At 46.8% G+C, this 20163-nt stretch overlaps 1 protein-coding gene across 1 annotated transcript in view; it reads left to right on the forward strand.

Annotated features, from left to right (window-relative positions):
• Nucleotides 1–19842, forward strand: part of POMT2 (protein O-mannosyltransferase 2) — a 296276-nt gene extending 276434 nt beyond the window's left edge. The window contains exon 21 of the mRNA XM_069638005.1: nt 19520–19842. Within this exon, the coding sequence (XP_069494106.1) occupies nt 19520–19562 (43 nt within the window). The 3' untranslated portion in view covers nt 19563–19842. The remainder of the gene's footprint in view (nt 1–19519) is intronic.
• The last annotated feature ends 321 nt before the right edge of the window (nt 19843–20163 follow it).

The raw sequence follows: 20163 nt of genomic DNA on the forward strand, positions 1-20163 counted from the left end.
TGTGTTCCCCTGAGGGGGTTGTCCATTATAAACACATGTACCAGACATGACAGGTCACTGCCCTTCATACTGAGAGGCGTGAGCTGGCTTCAGGTTGACAAAGATGCATATCAAAGGTGTTGGGGTTTCCTGTCTTTTGTTAGCCCTGCGACCAGGCCTCTCGTGGGCCTGCTTAAATTAACTCTCATCAGTATGCGTAGCTGCCACCAGCAGGGCCTACAAAGGACAGGGCGGATCCATGCAGCCTTTGTTATTTAATTAGGCTGGCCATGGCAGGAGGAAGGTTTTGCCCTCCCCCTTTTGAGATGCCTTGATGTACTCCTTGGTGTCACATTCCAACTAAATGTGACAGGGAGGACTCCGTCTGCAAGCTATGTCCACCCAGAGTTTTTTGCCGAAGGTGTTCAGCTGAAAAAAATTATATTTATTTTTATATTTGTGAGGGTTCTCCCCAAGCACCCTCTTCGCTATTGTCTACTCCCTGGGACGGGTATGCCCAGACGTGGGTACCGTGCCTTGAGACCCAAGCTACTCCTCGCTGATGAGGCCCAACAAGGCTGAAACATGTCTGGGGATGCTTGTGGTCTCGTGCAGAAGGGATGTGACCTAACAGTTCGGGCTGGACTGCCCCTTTTGGGGCGGGACAAGCCTGATTTGCATATGGTCTTTCGCCTTCTGTAATGGCTTGGCAGTTGTAGAACGATGATCTGGAGGGTTGCCCAGAGCAATGCCAGAGGTTAAGATTCATTCTAAACCTTTCAGCCATGACCGCTTTGTTTTTGCTTAGTCCCTATTCCCCACACTCCTACCACTTTTATCCCCTCACCCCCCCATATTTTCCGATGAGATTTTTTGGCCACACATGTTCTGCAAAAAAACTCTGCGAAAAAAAGTATGGATATTTACTGCATGCACAGGTCTCTCATGTAACAGCCCCTAATGGGTCAGATTCTAACACATCTTGTAGATGCATTAATTGTTCACACACCGTCTGTACAAAGACATCATGTACGCATATTAATGATCCATCACACAAGGCTGCATTGCATGCAAATGAAGACCTCGGCTTGTCAATCACAATTGGAAGCCGGATCACACAAGTGCATGCTTGCATGAATTGGCATCTTGCTGTCATGTGCATTTTGTGAATAGGGTCCTATGCTTCAAAAAGGATTTGTGTGAAAAATCAAATGTTTTATTTATGAGTGGTTCATGGAACTTGTGTCAGTGGGAGTGTGAAAATATCAGTATTTTAAATGTGTAACTTAAATTAAGAAGAAACTCGATTTTGCCAATGTTAACATTCAAGGAGGCTGCCCTGAAGAAGTGCTGTGAAGACTGCAACACGTTCAGCCTCGTTCTAATAGAGGCAGAGTCAGAGGAAAGACCGTGTTGGCTGGTTCTCCTTACTGTGGGTCTGCCAGCTTTGTGTTCCTATGCCTGCAGGTTCACCACTGATGGGGGGGGGAGGGACACCACAGTCAAACCTCCACAGTTCGGACAATCATGATAATTACAATGATCAAAATGGCAGCAAAATGGGTCTGGCCCAGAGCTCTGGCTCCACCTTTGGGATGGCACAGGTCCCTTGAAAACCCATTTGTGAGATGATGTTTGTCCTCACAAATGCCAAATAGTTTACTGGGTGGGTGGCGGTGGTGTAAATGGGCACAGGATTTTCAAAGAAGTGATTGGAATGCAATAAAGTTTGCCAACAGCAATAAAGCCCTCAACTGTTCTGCTGGCACTTGCAATTCACGGTTATGTGCTTTGCATTTCACCATGGAAAGGTCAACGCAGAAGCAGAATGTGCAGATCATTTCATATTACAAATTACACATGTATTCATTTTTTAACATTTTTCTATTATTAAATTAGCTGATTAAATCAACCTTTCAAAAATAAAAATGTATACAAAATACACAATTGAATTTCCATGAATACAGTTAAGATCATCATATTAATACATTTCCTTCAAACATAATACAACATATTAATACATTTCCTTCGAGCGTACTACATTCAAATAACATTGAACTACTCATCGCAACAATTATACTGTGTAAGGCACTTAATTTGAAAGAGTACAATAAGAAGTGACAAATGCAGACATACATATGGCACTACCAATTGCCCAGTTAGCTGATTTTATCTATGTTCTTCTAGATTCAATGCATTCAAGAAATGTATAATTGCTAGTCTTAGAACCGCTTGACTACTATGAAGGGGTAAATCCCACAGTAGGTTCGATGTTACATAACAGTAAGAACTCAGTAGATGGTAAAAGTACTTTCTTCTCAAATCAATCAATTGATTACACTCCGTTAATAAGTGTTTCAGTGACTCAGGGAGAGCTGATTGCTCACAAAATCTGCAGGTATTATTACCCCTACCATCATGTCGCCACTTAGGCATTATTTCTTTCGTATGCCAAAGGTTTCATTCGGAATCGTAGATATTGGTTCCTTGCCTTTGCACTCGGAAATTTCATTAGATAGGTTTCTACAACATTCAATTTCTTACACAAAAAACAATGTTGTTTGAACAGTTGTAATTTCATGCAACGTTCTATGTTGAGCATCCAATCCCATTGATATAATTTGATTTTTACTCTATCTCGGTGGATTCTAAAACAGTGTTGGAAACATCTACATCTAGTAAGAGCTGCCGAACCTTTGTTAACCATTGATACATTTGTTTACTTGATGTATTCAGTACATAGTTTGCAATAACACACATGATTGAATTTTTATTGACCGCTAATAAACATTTCTTGTAAAATGCAACCATTTTCCATTTGTATCCCATGCTCGGAGGAACCAAACAAAGTTCATGTCGGACACTCGCCATGGATTGACTTTGAGGTAGTTGCAGCTCCTTTCTCCAATAAAATCCCTCTAACCTGGACCAATAAGAGTCATCCATCCAAGCTCTTGTCTCAGCACCCTATAATAGTGTGGGTACTATCTTCTGCTTATAGAAGTTCAAAGCAGGCAACAAAAAGAACTTTCCATATTTAGCCATTATTTACAGGCCTGAGATGGAGCTGTCTTAAGTTTTTTTCCTTAAGTCTCTATAATATGGTGCATCTGAAGGGTAGTTATTTGAGATGAGTCACAGGTATTTATATTCATGGACAATGTACAAAATATTGCCTTGAAGGACCCATCGAGGATAATGCTTTAGTTTTGATCGAGAATTGGAATTCACCAAGAGTTTGCATTTTTCTTTATTGGTTACAAAATGTTTTTTTCTGCATATTCGCCCAGCTGATTCAACATCATTTGTAATCCTCTGGGAGTCGGCACCAATAACACCAAGTCATCGGCGTAAAACAACCAGGGCATGCAATGGCCGTCCAGTCTTGGAGGATAAGGTGTAATTCCTACAAACGAATGCTGCATATCTGACACAAAGAAATTAAAAATTGCAGAAGCGAGAATGCACCCCTGCTTCAATCCTCGGTGGGTGGCTATAGAAGCAGACAGGTTCCCATTCAAGGACAAACAAACTTCGATAGAGGTGTTTGTATGTAATTGTTTGATTCAATATAATAGGGAAGCTGGACATGATGCTTTCTGTAGCTTAGCCCATAGCAGCTCTCTCGAAACTGAATCGAAGGCAGCCTTAAAGTCTATGAAGGCCATATACAGGGCCTGTTGCCTCTCTTTCTCCTGTAACTTGATTGCATGCAGGGCCATACGATTTATACTCGTCCCCATTCCCGCCACAAACCCTGTCTGATAGGGATCAGCTATATTTGATGTTTTCACCCAAGTTGTAAAGTGTTTGAGGAGTATCCGTGCGAACAACTTCCCTGGGACATCCATAAAGGTGACATGACGATAATTTTCAGGCACTTGTCGGGCCCCCTTTTTTGTACAGGGGTACCACTATTGATTTTAGCTAGGATAATGGCACTCTCCCAGTTGAATTACTTGCCTGAATATTATTAAGAAGATGGAGGCCCTATGATTCGGGATGAGTTTTCATCAATAAGTTAAATAGGCAATCCGGGCCCAGGGCCCGAGATGTACTCAATCTACTTATGTGGTACAAAATATCATCCCTATCAAAATTAACATTGAATTGCTCCTATGCTATCCCTGCATAGATAAAGGAGGAGAGGTTAATTTCAGCATACAATGATTTATAATGTGACACCCACGCCTCTTCGGGAACTGCATTAATCTGAGCTCCTAGCTGGCTTTAAGTACTGGGCTTGATTTAAAAAAAATAAAACAAATTGGGGCAGAGCTTTTCGAAGCTAAAGCACTGAATATATTTTGTGATTCTTGTTGGTACATTTTGGCTTTTCTTGCTCTGACCCAATTTTTATACTTGGTCTGCAATTGCCTCAAGTTTTAGTTCGTAGCGTCTATCTGCTCTATAATAAGCCCTTCTTCTCATCACTTCTGAGTCAAAGGCATGCAAGTGGGTTATGCTCTTCAATTTATTAGCTCCCCCCTTTTGATGGTATTTTTCTAATACAGATGTATTCATCAGCAACAAGAAAACTTTTGTCTATCACAAACCGATAGAAAAATACATCCATTAGGGCTACTGTATGCATGAAGCTTAAAGCCAGGGGCCCCACGTGACATTGCTTTAACACTCAGATCAGTCAGGCGAAAAAAAGTATTCTCATGCCTACCAAGCTTTGCTAGAGTGTTGACAATGTTTCAACCCCTACGTTATTCAGAAAGGCCTTCTTCAGGGCAGGTCCAAGTTGGATAGTGTAGATAAAAAAAGCTGATTCATGTAAACTGGGCTGCACTATGCAACAGGATGTCTGTGATGTAAGAAAAACGGTATAAATTGTGATGTAGAAATACTGGAGTTGTAAGGCTAAAGCTACTTATGAAACTAATTCGCCCATATCCACTCCCCGCCGTTCTAAGCCCTCTCATGGGCTACAGCTTCGCAGGAAATGGCATAAAGTTGATTTGACAAGTATGCCTGAGGCTTTTTGTGAGGAACATCAGCTACTAAGGAAGAGAGGCCAGGATTCTTGTTCATCCTTATTGTCTGCTTTGGAAACTGTGGCCCTCAAAGTGGCTCCAAAGCGCTCTTGTTTTTGTCGTACTAAACCCTCTGAGCCATGGTATGGCCCAGAGCTGAGAGCCCAGGGTCAAACCTGTAGACGTCTGGAAAGAAAATGGCGTCTGACTTATGCTGTAGCTTCTTGCAAATCTTATAAACAAGCTGTTCTCTGCTACCATCAGCTGACTCACATGGCAAAATCTAAATATTATGCTACTAGGATCACTGAGGCCCCTTGTGCCTCGAGATCAGTAGCTTTTTTCAGGAAAAGATTGCTGACATTCGCACTGCTATCGGCAAGCGCCAATTGGAGGCGACGGCCGTTCGGACTCAGGATAACAGCGACCTCTTGGCCGTGGCCCCCCAACACCCGATGGCTAGTTTTGAATTGCTCCCCATCAGAGATGAGGGTATTAGGAAGGCTCTTTTTAGTTTGAAATCTGCCTCCCCATCGGATGCTGTTCCCTTACACACCCTTAAAGTTCTGCCCCATCGAGTTATGAGTATGTTATCTGAAGCAGTTCATTATTCTTTTTCTATGGGGGTGGTTCCTCCAGAGTTGAAGCATGCTGTGGTTCTCCCCCTACTGAAGAAAGCCAATTTGGACTCCAAAGTACCGGAAAATTACAGGCCCATTGCCTTGCTTCCTGTCATGATGAAGCTGATGGAGGCTGTGATTGACCCTCAGGTCTCTCTGTTCCTGCAGGCAAATAACTGTCTTCACCCGTTTAAAACCGGATTCTGCCCAAAAAAGATGGGGACGGAATCCGTGATGATTTCCTTGCTCGATGACCTTGCGCTGCTCCAGGACCGCAGAGAGACTGGAGTCCTTATTCTCCTTGATCTCTTCCGCAGCCTTTGATAATGTGGAGAATGAGATTCTTCTGTCCAGGCTTGAGTAGGCAGGCATTTCGGGATCTATTCTTGCTTGGTTTTGTTAATTTTTGACAGACCGCTCTCAAACCATTTCTTTTCAGACCTGTTACTCTTCTCGGGTAGAGCTACTTTGTGGAGTCCCGCAGGGGTCGGCTCTCTCCCCCCTTCTTTTCAATTTGTTTGTGTGGCTTTTGGCTGATCTTATCACTGCAATTGGAGGACATTTTTACTCCTATGCAGATGATACACAGCTTATATTTCGTCTTGACTCCCCGCAGACTGCTCCCCCTAAAAGGCTACGAGAATGCCCTGAGAAAGTGGGAATCTGGATGGCTGCCAACTGGCTGCAATTGAATGGCAGTAAGACGGAGGAGCTGGTGGTGCGCCCCCAGGAGAGAGACCATGTTTGGACCTCTCTTTATTGGCTGGACTCCCTTGTCCCTGTCCCTCCCCCTGTGCCTCTGTCAAGTCTTGGAGTCAAACCTCTCCCCAACGGATTGTCGAGAAGCCCAGATTTCTGCGATCTGCAGTGCAGGGTTTGCGAGACGAAAGGCTCTCAGGAAAATTCTTCCCCTGCTCCCCTCCGATAATCGGATCGCCCTGGTGACGTCCACTGTAATCAGTTCATTAGATTATTGTAGTGGCATCTACCTGGGTCAGCCCAAGCATCAGATTCAGCGGATGCAAGTTCTACAGAATGCAGCAGCCAGTTTGGCACTTGGGGCTCCCCGGCTGATTCCGTCCTTGCCTCTGCTATCCCGTCTACATTGGCTTCCTGTGGCCGCCCGCAACAAGTTTAAGACTCTATGTGTAGTACATCGAACCGTCTGAGGCCAGCCCCCACTTTTTGAAAAATAAACTGGAAAAATACTGTCCAGCAAGAAATGTGCGCTCAAATTCGCATCAGCTCATTAAGGTCCCCAAATTCTGCCGGAAACGGCTGGGCGGTCGATCTTTTTCTGTGTTGGCACCCAGCCTGTGGAATGCTATCCCTGTTGACCTAAGAACTCAATCTGACTACTCTTTTTTTTTTTTTTTTTTTAGGAGAGTCTTCAAAACGCACTTGTTTAACCGTTTCTTCTCTTCCTGCTTATCTGTTGGCATTTAGTTCACTGAGCCTGCCCTACTCGCTCCTGTCAGCACATAGGCGTCCTTTTGGGACTTAGTAGTGCTTTATAAATCTTAAATAAATAAATAATGGGTAATAGATCAAAAACATTTGGAAATCATTTCAAGTGGGAAGCATACTTCCAAGCTTAGGGCAAGTATGTCAGCAGCGGGATAAGTTATTTAGTTGTTTCATTGTTAATATTCGCAAATTAATCAATAATACTGGGGAGGCCTCCTGTCAGTTGTCATTGATTAATCCTCCTTGAAATGTTTTCAGAAAACAGGCTGCATAATCTCTAAGAAGAACTCCCTCGTTAAAGAGAGGCCTTGGAGGTTAGGGCCGATTAGAGAATTGTGGGGGATTTATTTTTTCTACTGTCTAACATTGAGAGGAACCTGCGATTCAGGTAGCTACGTCCATACAGACATCGGGCCGATTGGCAGCTGAGCCAATCCTATGACCGCTGCATCATTCAATATTCCACTTGATAAAAGTGCCATGGGAAAAGTCACAGGAACCCAAAGAATCTGGAACTCAAATCCAGGATTCACCCCATGTTTTTCAGGGCTTGATTATTTCTCCCCTTGTCCTTGAATGTCACACACATGTCACCATGTCCATTCTGGCAGTAGAAACGGTAGCCACTGCATTGCTGTATTTTTTGCAGGCGGTTACCCCCCCGCCCCAATCCCCCTCTACCACCATCTCTGTACCACGTCCCTTGAAGGAGAGGTGGGGTAAAAGGGAAGGCTTTGGCAAGTGCTTTTACAAGTGTGTTTTGTAGGGCCATTTCTGAGAGAAATCGAATTAAAGGGGCAGGAATGTGCATTCCCTTCCCAAGGGGACTCCTTGAGATCATGTACGGCTGGTCTGCAAAAGTACCAAGAACATTTTGCCACTGCAAATCCTATATGAGCCAATCAGTGAATTGTATGCCCGAAAGAAACGCCGGAAAGACGGTAGACACATATGTTTCTGCCACATCATGACAACTTAGACGCATGCACACCTAAGGTCCTCCTACAATGACAACGTAGCTAAACTGCAAATAAAATGAAAACTCCTTTAACTCTAACCATCTTGGGACAGCATGCCATACAGGCTCCGCCCATTAAGCATCACTGCCACATGCCATACCTGCTCCGCCCATTTAGCATCACCGCCACATGCCATACAGGCTGCGCCCATTTAGCATCACTGCCACATGCCATACAGGCTCCGCCCATATAGCATCACTGCCACATGCTATAAGGCCCCGCCCATTTAGCATCACTGCCACATGCCATACAGGCGGATTTAGCATCCCTGCCACATGCCATACAGGCTCCGCCCATATAGCATCACTGCCACATGCTATAAGGCCCCGCCCATTTAGCATCACTGCCACATGCCATACAGGCGGATTTAGCATCCCTGCCACATGCCATACAGTCTCCGCCCATTAAGCATTACTGCCACATGCCATACAGGCTCCGCTCATTTAGCATTACTGCCACATGCCATACAGGCTCCGCCCATATAGCATCACTGCCACATGCTATAAGGCCCCGCCCATTTAGCATCACTGCCACATACCATACAGGCGGATTTAGTATCACTGCCACATGCCATACAGGCTCCGCCCATTTAGCATCACTGCCACGTGACATACAGGCGGATTTAGCATCACTGCCACATGCCATACAGGCTCCGCCCATTTAGCATCACTGCCACATGCCATACAGGCTCTGCCCCTTTAGCATTACTGCCACATACCATACAGGCTCCGCCCATTTATCTCTGCCACATGCCATACAGGCTCCACCCATATAGCATCACTGCCACATGCCATACAGGCCCTGCCCATTTAGCATCACTGCCACAGGCCATACAGGCTCCGCTCATTTAGCATCATTGCCACATGCCATACAGGCTCCGCCCCTTTAGCATTACTGCCACATGCCATACAGGCTCCGCCCATATAGCATCACTGCCACATGCCATACAGGCCCTGCCCATTTAGCATCACTGCCACATGCCATACAGGCCCTGCCCATTTAGCATCACTGCCACAGGCCATACAGGCTCCGCTCATTTAGCATCACTGCCACATGCCATACAGGCGGATTTAGCATCACTGCCACATGCCATACAGGCTCCGCCCATTTAGCATCACTGCCACGTGACATACAGGCGGATTTAGCATCACTGCCACATGCCATACAGGCTCTGCCCATTTAGCATCACTGCCACATGCCATACAGGCGGATTTAGCATCACTGCCACATGCCATACAGGATCTGCCCATTTAGCATCACTGCCACATGCCATACAGGCGGATTTAGCATCACTGCCACATAACATGCAGGCTCCGCCCATTTAGCCTCACTGCCACATGCCACAGGTCCCGCCCATTTAACATCATTTTCACATGCCATACAGGCCCCGCCCATTTAGCATCACTTCCACATGCCATACAGACCCCGCCCACTTAGCATCACTGCCACATGCCATACAGGCGGATTTAGCATCACTGCCACATGCCATACAGGCTCCGCCCATATAGCATCACTGCCACATGCCATACAGGCGGATTTATCATCACTGCCACATGCCATACAGGCTCCGCCCATTTAGCATCACTGCCACGTGACATACAGGCGGATTTAGCATCACTGCCACATGCCATACAGGCTCTGCCCATTTAGCATCACTGCCACATGCCATACAGGCGGATTTAGCATCACTGCCACATGCCATACAGGATCTGCCCATTTAGCATCACTGCCACATGCCATACAGGCGGATTTAGCATCACTGCCACATAACATGCAGGCTCCGCCCATTTAGCCTCACTGCCACATGCCACAGGTCCCGCCCATTTAACATCATTTTCACATGCCATACAGGCCCCGCCCATTTAGCATCACTTCCACTTGCCATACAGACCCCGCCCACTTAGCATCACTGCCACATGCCATACAGGCTGCGCCCATTTAGCATCAGTGCCATCAGAAAACCTGACACCCACCCAACAAGAAAAAGCCACAAGGTGCAAACTAACAAGCAGGAGCAACCCTGCAGCAATACTCACATGGAGCTTACCCATGGCTGCTTTGGACCAGCACACCATGAAAACTAAACTAATCAACCAATATTCTCTGAAACATGCCCCCAAACCAGAACAAAGGTAAAAACCTAACCCCCCCGCCCCCCAAAAAGGTTCTGCATCACTAAGACCGAGGACTAAGAGACAAGGGCATCAAAACTCACTCCGCTCACAAAGAACGTGCAAAGAACATGACCCACGAAAAACCTCAATTTCCAGCCACCTCAACTCATTGCATGCTCACCAAACATGCCAACGCAAACGGCTAAACGACCCCCTCCACCACATCAAAGCAAGCCCAACGCTACAGCTCTCAAAGGAACTTGCAAACACATCCACTGGCCAAACACCCAGCTCCTTCCAAGACACTTGAGGTCATGCACCCAGCTCCTTCCAAGACACTTGAGGTCATGCACCCAGCTCCTTCCAAGACACTTGAGGTCATGCACCCGGCTCCTTCCAAGACACTTGAGGTCATGCACCCAGATCCTTCCAAGACACTTGAGGTCATGCACCCAGATCCATCCAAGACACTTGAGGTCATGCACCCAGCTCCTTCCAAGACACAGGAGGTCATGCACCCTACTCCTCCCAAGACACTTGAGGTCATGCACCCAGCTCCTTCCAAGACACTTGAGGTCATGCACCCAGCTCCTTCCAAGACACTTGAGGTCATACACCCAGATCCTTCCAAGACGGCCATTACTTGTGGGCACTGAGCCTACGGAGCAAAGTCTGTCTTCATGCCCCACGGTTACTGCCACCAGGGGCCATACCCGAGCTCAGCGGAGCTACCTCGAGTGGTGTAGGGAGTAGCCATAGGCTTTGCTTTGGGCATAATTTAAGGGCACCACGACCCTATCCATAGCATGCATTTGGCGTCCTCTAGCCTGTGGCCCTGTGAAATAAACATTTCATTCAGTGCCCAATGTCCCCACAGGCAGTGCGCAGAAGACATGCCAGGTTGCCAGTGCTTCATTTGTAAAATAAATAAGTGCCAGGCCTCAAATATTTTCTAACACACTCATGATACGTCAGGATGGGCAGTTGCCTGGCCACTGTTGCCACCCCCCACTACTGCTCCCCATGCTGACAACATATATGGGGTGAAAGCTACAAGCACCACCAACTTAGTGTGGTTGACAAATGTACGCAATCACTTCAGCCGATATGTGATTTACACATTCCAATGAACATACACATAAAATAACATACTCATCGGGTCTTGACATGAGACACATGTTTAAGTGTGTCTTTAAACACAATCATCATTTAGATTTTGCTCTGATTCTATAGGTGTTTATTATGTGATTGGCTAGTACAATAATATAGTTGCCAAAACCCCACATCATAATCAAACATCAAACAGAGTCTAAAACCATAAGTGCCAGGGCTGACCCCTGGCAAACATCCCCACAAATTAAGCACTGCATGTTGCCATGCCTCAGGTTCCCTTAACCTTCGTACCCTTCCCACTGTGCATGCCCTGCGCCCCTGTGGCAGTGGCCCTACCTATAAAAACAGGCCATGCCATACTGGCAATGCGGCTCGGTCCACAATCACCACAGTTCATTTATTTTATTTATTGTTCGCTTGTTAGGCGCTTATACAGGAAGTACATTCTGCTTCAAAGCGCCCGCAGGGAAACAGGGAGGGGACAACGGGATGTAAAACAAATACAATACATGAAGAAATATTTAATACAGCGGGTGGGGGGGGGTGAATCTACTAGTGTTCAGAACGTGCAAGTGCAGAAGGGGGGTGTTGGGTAAGAATTGATGCAGTCATACTGTGTGAGACTACACAACACTTATCTGCTTGGTATTAGGTAACCCACCTTCTGGTATAGGTCTGTACTAAACAAGTTGGTAGTGTGAGTGAGCAGCCAGGCCTATCTCAAGAGGGGTAAATGTGAGCTGTAGAGCTGTACAAATGAAATTCGTAAATATAACACTTACACTCAAGGTTTCTGTTATAAATATTTATTTAACATCAATTTTTAAATACACATTCTTTACAAAGGCAAGTCATGTAACAATGTAAATATACCTTTAAATTACTTTTCACAATCAAAATAAATTAGTGGATAATCTTTGGATATGCTTCTTACACAATTCCTACACCCTGAGGTCACTTCAATCACAAGGACAGTAATGGCATTTCTATATCACACTAGTTATATTTTGTAGATTCTAAGGTCGCAGAAATGAAAGGTTAGGGAAGGAATAAGGTTAAATAGGTTATCAGTATATGTGAGGACAACTAAATCTTCCAATCAAATTTATATAAGCCTTTCCCAGCAGTAACAGTATACAACAAGCTACCACCTATGAGGGAGAAACAGTATCAAAGTCAATGGACTAGAAGAGTCTTCAGGGAGCCAGGACAGCCAAAGTTAATTGGAGCACAGTCTATAGAGCTGGGGCACTTCTTAGATCAGAAACAGTCTTGCTCAAAGTTAGAGAGTTTGTAGAAAATCACTTGTAGGGTCACAGGCTGTTAAGCCTGTGAGAAGAGAGTTGGACACAACTCTAAAAGGTGAGCCAATGCAAAGCCCAACTGAGAAGAGCACGGCTAAAAGGCAATAAGGTAAGTACCCCAAGCCTAAACAGTACCTCTGGTTAGAAGAAGCGTGGTCCAGCTGGATTATGTCGTGCTACAGCGGTGCAGACCCTTGTTCCTGACCCCGAGTCGTGGGGACAAGATGGAGGACATTGGAGGGCTCCTGCGGCAGTACTTGGGAGGTCGTCAGCAGCTATGGGCTCTTTTCGGTTCAGCAGCACTTTGTGCTTTCAGCGCTTAGCAAACAGCACCGTTGTGGATCTTGGATACCGGTTGGACTCTATTTGCTCCCTCGGTCCTGCACTCTGTTGAGAGGACTCTGGATCTGGATGTCCTGCTTTGGGATATTCCTTAGGAGTCTCCAGGAGCTTCTAGCCGGATTCGTACCGTGGCAACATTGCACTCGACTACGGAGACTCAACCACTGGCATTGGGTTCTTACAGCAATGAAGAAGCACAGCCAGTCGGGGATGGTGATCCATTGGAGTTAATCTCGGTGTTAGTTAGTCCCACTAACCCAAGGGGAGAAGTCGACCCATTCAGAGTTTCTCTGTCGAGGTGAAAAAGGAGTTCAGCACAGCAGCATGGCTTCACCGGGCAATTCAAAGGTCCAGGGTGTTGCAGCAAGCTTCGCTCACAGTTTCTTCATCGGGTGTTTCTCCCAGGGGTCGACTCCGCCTGTAGTCCCAAAACCCTTGCCTTTTAAGCAGGTTTCTCCCTTCATGCACAGCCTAGGCTGTCAATCACACAGCCAGCCAGCCAATCAGGACTAGTTGCATTCAGGCATTCCTAGAGACAAAGGACAGGGGAGTTACGAGGCCCTCCCTCACACCCTGTCCTTCCAGATACACTGGAGGCAGGGGCGGGCTTCAGGGCTGAAGCCCACCAAAGGCTAAGACAAACAAAGAGCTCAAACATGTCTCAATGCACAGAGTAAAACTCATGAAAGACCTCACAAACAGAAAATGGTGAAAAAAGAAGACGGGCATTTTGACAAAATGGTCACCCACGGGTGCTGTACTGCAGCTGAGGGTTCAGCCTGCGGTATAAAAGCACAATGGTAGGAAACATTAACCACTGCCACCAGCCATTTAAAGCAGTGAGGGTAACATACACATGTTACATTAGAAGTAGGATAAGGGGCTACTAGGTAACCGCCCAGCACTCCACAAAAGATGGGGTGTGCTGGACCTACAAAGAGAAAAGGTAAGTAAAGTCAATTTCACTTTACTATTCTTGGGAACTGTTGTTCACCCAAGAAAAGGTATTTAAACCGCAGTGACACTGCACTGAAGGTGCTGTGTGTCACCATACAAAAAGTAGATGCCTATGGAGTTTGCCAGACTCCAAAAACAGTAACCGCACATAATCCAAATCTGGTCAAAACGCACAAGGTTAAAATTGATAAGTCCTAAATCCAGCAAAAGAGCTCGGGTCTCTAAGGTGGGAGGAATTTAGCACTGAAATGAAAATTCTATGGCAAGACAGGAGGCTCATATTATGCATTTCAATCTTTACTCTGAACCACAGCAGCAAAGAATAAAAAACTTTGTAAAACGAAATTTTTTCCAATAAACATAACGTTATAAAAATGCAATGGGAAACATCCCAGTCCAACATGGTGGGCAGGTCATGCCCTGGGGTAGCCAATAGGGAGCGAGCCAGTCCCCATATAGGTCCATTCCTTTAATAACTCCCCCTCTTTCTTTGCTGCTGACCCACAGCTAAGTCACACCTCTGGTTTTCTCTTAGACTGTGTGTTCAAAGTGTTACTTGTATCACTTGGTTTCAGAAAGCAGCGTTTGGGAGAACGCGTTTCTTTTTTCTTGTTACATTGTATATGCTGTGACTTTTCCTCAAGCAGGCAAGCGGAGCGTTTGTTTATCTCGCCCGCGTTCGCCTGAGGTGATTTATTCGAGCGTGGCGTTCGCTCGCATTGTTGTTACACTCTTCGTGACCTTTCCTTGGGGAACGCTGCTGCGTTCTATTTACTCGTGCGCCTGTTGTGAGGCCGCGAGCATTTGCTTGGTTTGTTGCGCGCGTCGACCGGCTCAGAACAGTTACATTCTGACGGACGATGCGCGTAGCCTAGGGAGCTCTGTGGCACGCGCGGTAAGCGTGCTGCTAGTGAAAGGCAGGTTTAGCAGTTCGTGCCTGCTCTCCGCCACAAAAATTTTTTATATATTTTTATTTTTTTCGTAATATGTTCCATTTTCTGTTATAAATTGGTAATAGTTTTACAGTTGTTTTGTATGTTAAAAATGTTTGCTTCTTTGCCCTCACACGCTGCTCGCGTGTTTGTCTGTGGGAATTCAGACACTGTCCATGTTCTGCCTTGGTGGCCCTTACCTGAGGTTTGTGGCACACACTATTAACTTGAGACCTTACAGCCTGCTCGGCTTGTGTGAGTGCAGCTTTGACCCGGCTGTGTTTAAATAACGGTATATATATATATATATATATCTATTTTACCAAAGAAATTGGTGCTGTCATGGACAAAGGAGTGCTTCCCTCCTCTGCAGATGCCAGCACTCAAGTGCGCACTGCCAAAAAAAAGAAGGTACTTGAAAACATTGGGGATCAAGCCTGTCATTCCCAGCCTTTAGTGGCACAAGCTATTCAGTCCTCTTTGGACTCCGCTTTAACTGATTTGAATAATACTTTGGCGTCAGCCTTTGACAGATTAATTACCCGCATTGCGGATTTTCATCCCTCCCAGGACGCTGTCCCATCTGTGGCGTCCCAGGCACCCAAAAAATGTAAGGTTAAAACTAAACATACCCAGGGACAACTCAGTCCCCTAGTGGCCATATCTCCTATTGCATCCCCTAAGGGTAATTTAAAGCGTGGGTGGGAAGAATCTCGACCTATCTCTTCCACCCCCTGGCCGGCCCCCGCGCCTTTCGCACCGGTGGAGCCCCCTATTGATGTCTCATCCTCTGACAGTGCAGATGATTCTGATTCGCCCCCTAAGAGGCAAAAAAGGAAGGTGACCTCGGTAGCCCCTCAAGGGGGTCCCCTGCTGGATGGTAGTGGTGTACCTTTCTTTGATCCTGCCCTGATACAACACCCCAGGTCTGCTGAGTGGCAATCCTCTGAGGAGGTTTCCTCTTTCCTCAAGTTCTGGATCCGGCGCCCTATGGCCAAAGAGGATCGTAATAAATTACGGGCGGAATGTCCTAGACCGTTGCTCGCCGACAAGGTAGCTCTAGCACCAGAAATAGACCAGTCTTTGGCGGCTTTTCTTTCCCAGAAAGGGAAGGACCCCAAGAAGGGGGTCGATAAAGCGTGGGGTAGTTGTCAAGACAGACTATTGGACATCCTGGGTCCAGTCACGCAGATTTTTGAAATGGCAGAAGAGGCGGCGTCCTCTAATACCCCGATAGATGTTGACGCATTAAGGGGTTGGATCCAACGTACGGTATGCCTGCTCGGCAATGCTAATGCCTCCATATGTAGGGAGAGGAGAAAATCATTATTAATGAGGTTGGATTCCAAACTGGCAGACATGTCAGAGAGGGAAGGTGGTCCTGCAGCTCAGGGTAATTTGTTTGGGGATTCTTTCCTGAAAGATTTGTCAGCTTATGTTCACACATTTACAGCGCTGGACAAAGCGCAGGTTAATATAAAAAAGGTTTTTGCCCCAAAGGTTTTTAACAAGGCTGGACGAGGTAGGGCCCGCTCCTCCAGCCGTTTTTCCCAGGGCTCATCCCGCCCCCGCCAATTTGCGCCCCGTGGCGCATACCATACCTCCTCTGCTCGAGGAGCACATAATCAGTTCTACCCTCAACAAAACTCCAGTTGGAGAGGACGTGCCGGCAGGGGAGCCGGAAGATCAAGAGGGCCATCAGGTAATTTCCGAGGTGCTAAAAGTTTTTTCCCTCAAAAGTTTAGGTGGCAGACTAGCCAGGTTCCTTCCACAGTGGGAAGCTCTCACTTCGGATCCTTGGGTGCTACAAACGATTCAGGGTTATCAGATAGAGTTCTATGCCTCTCCTTGCCAGTTGTCCTTTCCCCTTCCTTTGGTGTTGAACGAAGTCAAACAATCCCTTATAGATGGGGAGGTACGGGATCTCATCTCCAAAGGGGCGGTAGTCCCGGCCTCTTACAGGGCCTCTCAGTTCCTGAGTACCATTTTTCTAGTTCCGAAACCGGACCAGGGGTTTCGCCCAGTAATCAACCTGAAAGCTCTCAACTCTTTTGTGGTTTATCACCACTTCAAGATGGAGGGAATTCATTTACTCAGGGATACTCTTCTCCCTGCAGACTGGATGGTCAAATTGGACCTCAAAGACGCTTACCTAGTGGTTCCCGTCTTTCCCCCACATCAGGGGTATCTTCAGTTTCAGTGGGGGGGTCGGGTGTGGCAGTTTGCATCCCTTCCGTTTGGCCTGTCCTCGGCCCCATGGTGTTTCACCAAGCTCATGCGCCCTGTGATGGCTCTTCTCAGATCCAGGGGGATTCGGATCATAGTTTATCTGGACGACATGTTGCTCCTAGCCCAGAATTATCAAACTCTGTGTTCTCATCTGAAATTTACTGTGACCCTCTTACAGGATCTAGGTTTTGTGATAAATGTAAAAAAATCCATATTGAAGCCTACGCAATGTATCCAATTTCTGGGCTTCAATATAGATTCAAAGCTTTGCATCCTTCTTCTCCCAGACAGCATACTGTCCAAGATAAAGAAGGAAATTCGTCTACTCCTCAGGAGAGGGAGGATCTCCCTCAGGCAGTTGGCCAGGGTTGTAGGGATGTTGTCGGCATCCATTCAGGCTATCTTCACTGCTCCCCTACATTACAGAGCACTGCAACGCTTAAAGGCCAAGCATTTGCGCAAGTGTCTCTCTTACTCCCAAATGGTGGAATTGCCGCCAGAGGCCAGGTTGGAACTTCTGTGGTGGCTCAGGCACATGGAGGCCTGGAATGGCAAGGCAATATTTGGCCCATCGCCGGATGCCGTTCTGGAGTCAGATGCGAGCAGATCGGGTTGGGGAGCCAGATTGGGTCAGGTCTCCACAGGAGGGAAATGGTCGGAGTCAGAGAAACTACTCCATATCATTGCCTAGAGTTGTTAGCGGGGTCTTTTGCTGTTCAGAGTCTCCTCAAGGATCAGGGGAATTGTTGTGTTCTCCTCCGCATGGACAACATATCTGCGGTGAGGTACATCAATCACCTGGGGGGTACCAGGTCCAAAGTCTTGGCGGATTTGGCGAGAGAGTTTTGGCATTTTTGCCTCGACAGGGATATTCTCTTGAAAGCGGAATACCTCCCAGGAGTCACCAACGAAGTTGCAGATTTGAACTCCAGGCACCTGCAGGACAGGAGCGATTGGATGCTGAACAGGTCTCTTTTCGCCCGCATAGAGTCCCTCTGGGGTCCTCTGATGATAGACTTGTTTGCCTCCAGACTGAATTGTCAAGTTCCCAGGTTTTACAGTTGGAGACCAGATCCGTTAGCTCTAGCCACCGACGCCTTCCTCCAGGATTGGTCGGGTCAGTTGGGGTATGCCTTTCCTCCCTTTGCAATGATAGCCCGGGTTCTGGTCCAGGTTCGCACTCAGGCGGTGTCTCTGGTTCTGGTTACCCCCTTTTGGCCTTCTCAAGTTTGGTTCCCGGCCCTTCTAGAATTGGCAATAGATATTCCCTGTCTTCTCCCTCGCGATCCCCTGTTGCTAGTGGATCCGGAGGGTCTCCCTCACAAGTTGGTCTCGCAGGGACACCTTGCCCTTATGGCTTGGAAGATTTCAGCTCTTCCTGGTGCTTCAGAGGCCTTTCGCAAGACTCTATGGCGGTCATCAGGGACTCCTGGGCGCCCTCTACTAAGGCAGGGTATTCCACAGCATGGAACAGATGGGTTAGCTGGTGTGTGGCTAGGCACCTCAATCCCGTTTCTGCCCCTCCTGTAGAGGTGGTTAATTTTCTTGTAGAATTGTTTAAGGAAGGGAAAGCCTACAGGACTGTTAATGGTTTTCGTTCAGCTATTTCAGCCGGTCACCTTTTGGTTAAAGGGGAACCAGTGGGTAGGCACTTTTTAGTGCGAAGGGCCCTCAAATCTATCCGTATTAAGATTCCGCCACAGCCGAAGTATTCGGTTCTTTGGGATGTTAATGTGGTGCTGCAGCTCTTCAGGTCCTGGCCTCTTAATGAAGAACTGTCCCTGCAGCAGTTATTTGCCAAACCTGCTATGTTACTATGTCTGGTGTCTATTAAAAGGGTCTCTGATATCAGAGCTCTTGATGTGGATAATAAGATGTTCACCCCTCAAGGGGTTACTTTCTTTATCTCACGAAGGACTAAATGCATGACTTCATCGATATCCTATCCAGCTTTTCCTGAAGATTGTAAACTATGTGTGGTCAACTGTTTGAAATGTTTTGAGATTATAACTGACGGTTTTAGAGCTCCCAATACCTCTCAGCTGCTGATTTCCTACAGGAAACCCCATAAGCCGGTCTCCCCTTCTACTTTGGCCAGATGGATCAAATGGGTTATGCGGGAGGCGGGGGTTGACACATCCTCTTTTGGTCCCCACTCAGTCCGAGGCGCTATGGCCTCTAAAGCAGCCTTTCTGGGGGGTAGTTTGGAACAGATCCTAAAAGCAGCTGACTGGTCAAGGGAATCAACTTTTAAGACATTTTACCATAAGCGTATTGCCCATGTAGCGGTGAATGTAATGCAAGGGCTTTGAACTTGCATAATATGAGCCTCCTGTCTTGCCATAGAATGTCTAATCCCCCACACTAGCGTGAGATGGGGGTTTAGATTCTATAAAAGACAAGGAGGCGAGTATTATCCCACCCACCCACCCACCCTTACTGGTGTCGGTTGTTGTTTCAGAGGGCAGTTGATGACTTCGATGCATGAGGAAGCGGGAGATTGAGCTCCAGGTTGCAGAAGGTTTCAGCCCCGGCGTCTCCATGGGAGTTTGTTCTTCGTTCTACGTGGAGAAGGTGTTCGGTGGTCGTGTGAGACAGATCAGCGTCAGAAAGAGGGGGAGTTATTAAAGGAATGGATCTATATGGGGACTGGCTCGCTCCCTATTGGCTACCCCAGGGCATGACCTGCCCACCATGTTGGACTGGGATGTTTCCCATTGCATTGTTATAACGTTATGTTTATTGGAAAAAATTTCGTTTTACAAAGTTTTTTATTCTTTGCTGCTGTGGTTCAGAGTAAAGATTGACATGCATAATACTCGCCTCCTTGTCTTTTATAGAATCTAAACCCCCATCTCACGCTAGTGTGGGGGATTAGACATTCTCCCTAACAAGGGGGTGCTCATGGGTGAGCAACAGGTGAAGTGCAATGTAAGGTAAGTGAGAGCCTCCAGTGTGGAAGCTGAGTGCATGGTTCAGTTTATACCCTGCTGCAGTGGCATACCAGATTGGCACATCAATCCTAGCTGCAGTGCATTCAAGGCATGACGCGCAGGCATGCCCTGGATGCACTGTGCCCGTCCTTGGCACAGTGACCCTATCCAT

Source organism: Ambystoma mexicanum, chromosome 14 (genome assembly GCF_040938575.1).
Source record: "Ambystoma mexicanum isolate Mex_15411 chromosome 14, UKY_AmexF1_1, whole genome shotgun sequence".
Classification (NCBI taxonomy): Eukaryota; Metazoa; Chordata; class Amphibia; order Caudata; family Ambystomatidae; genus Ambystoma; species Ambystoma mexicanum.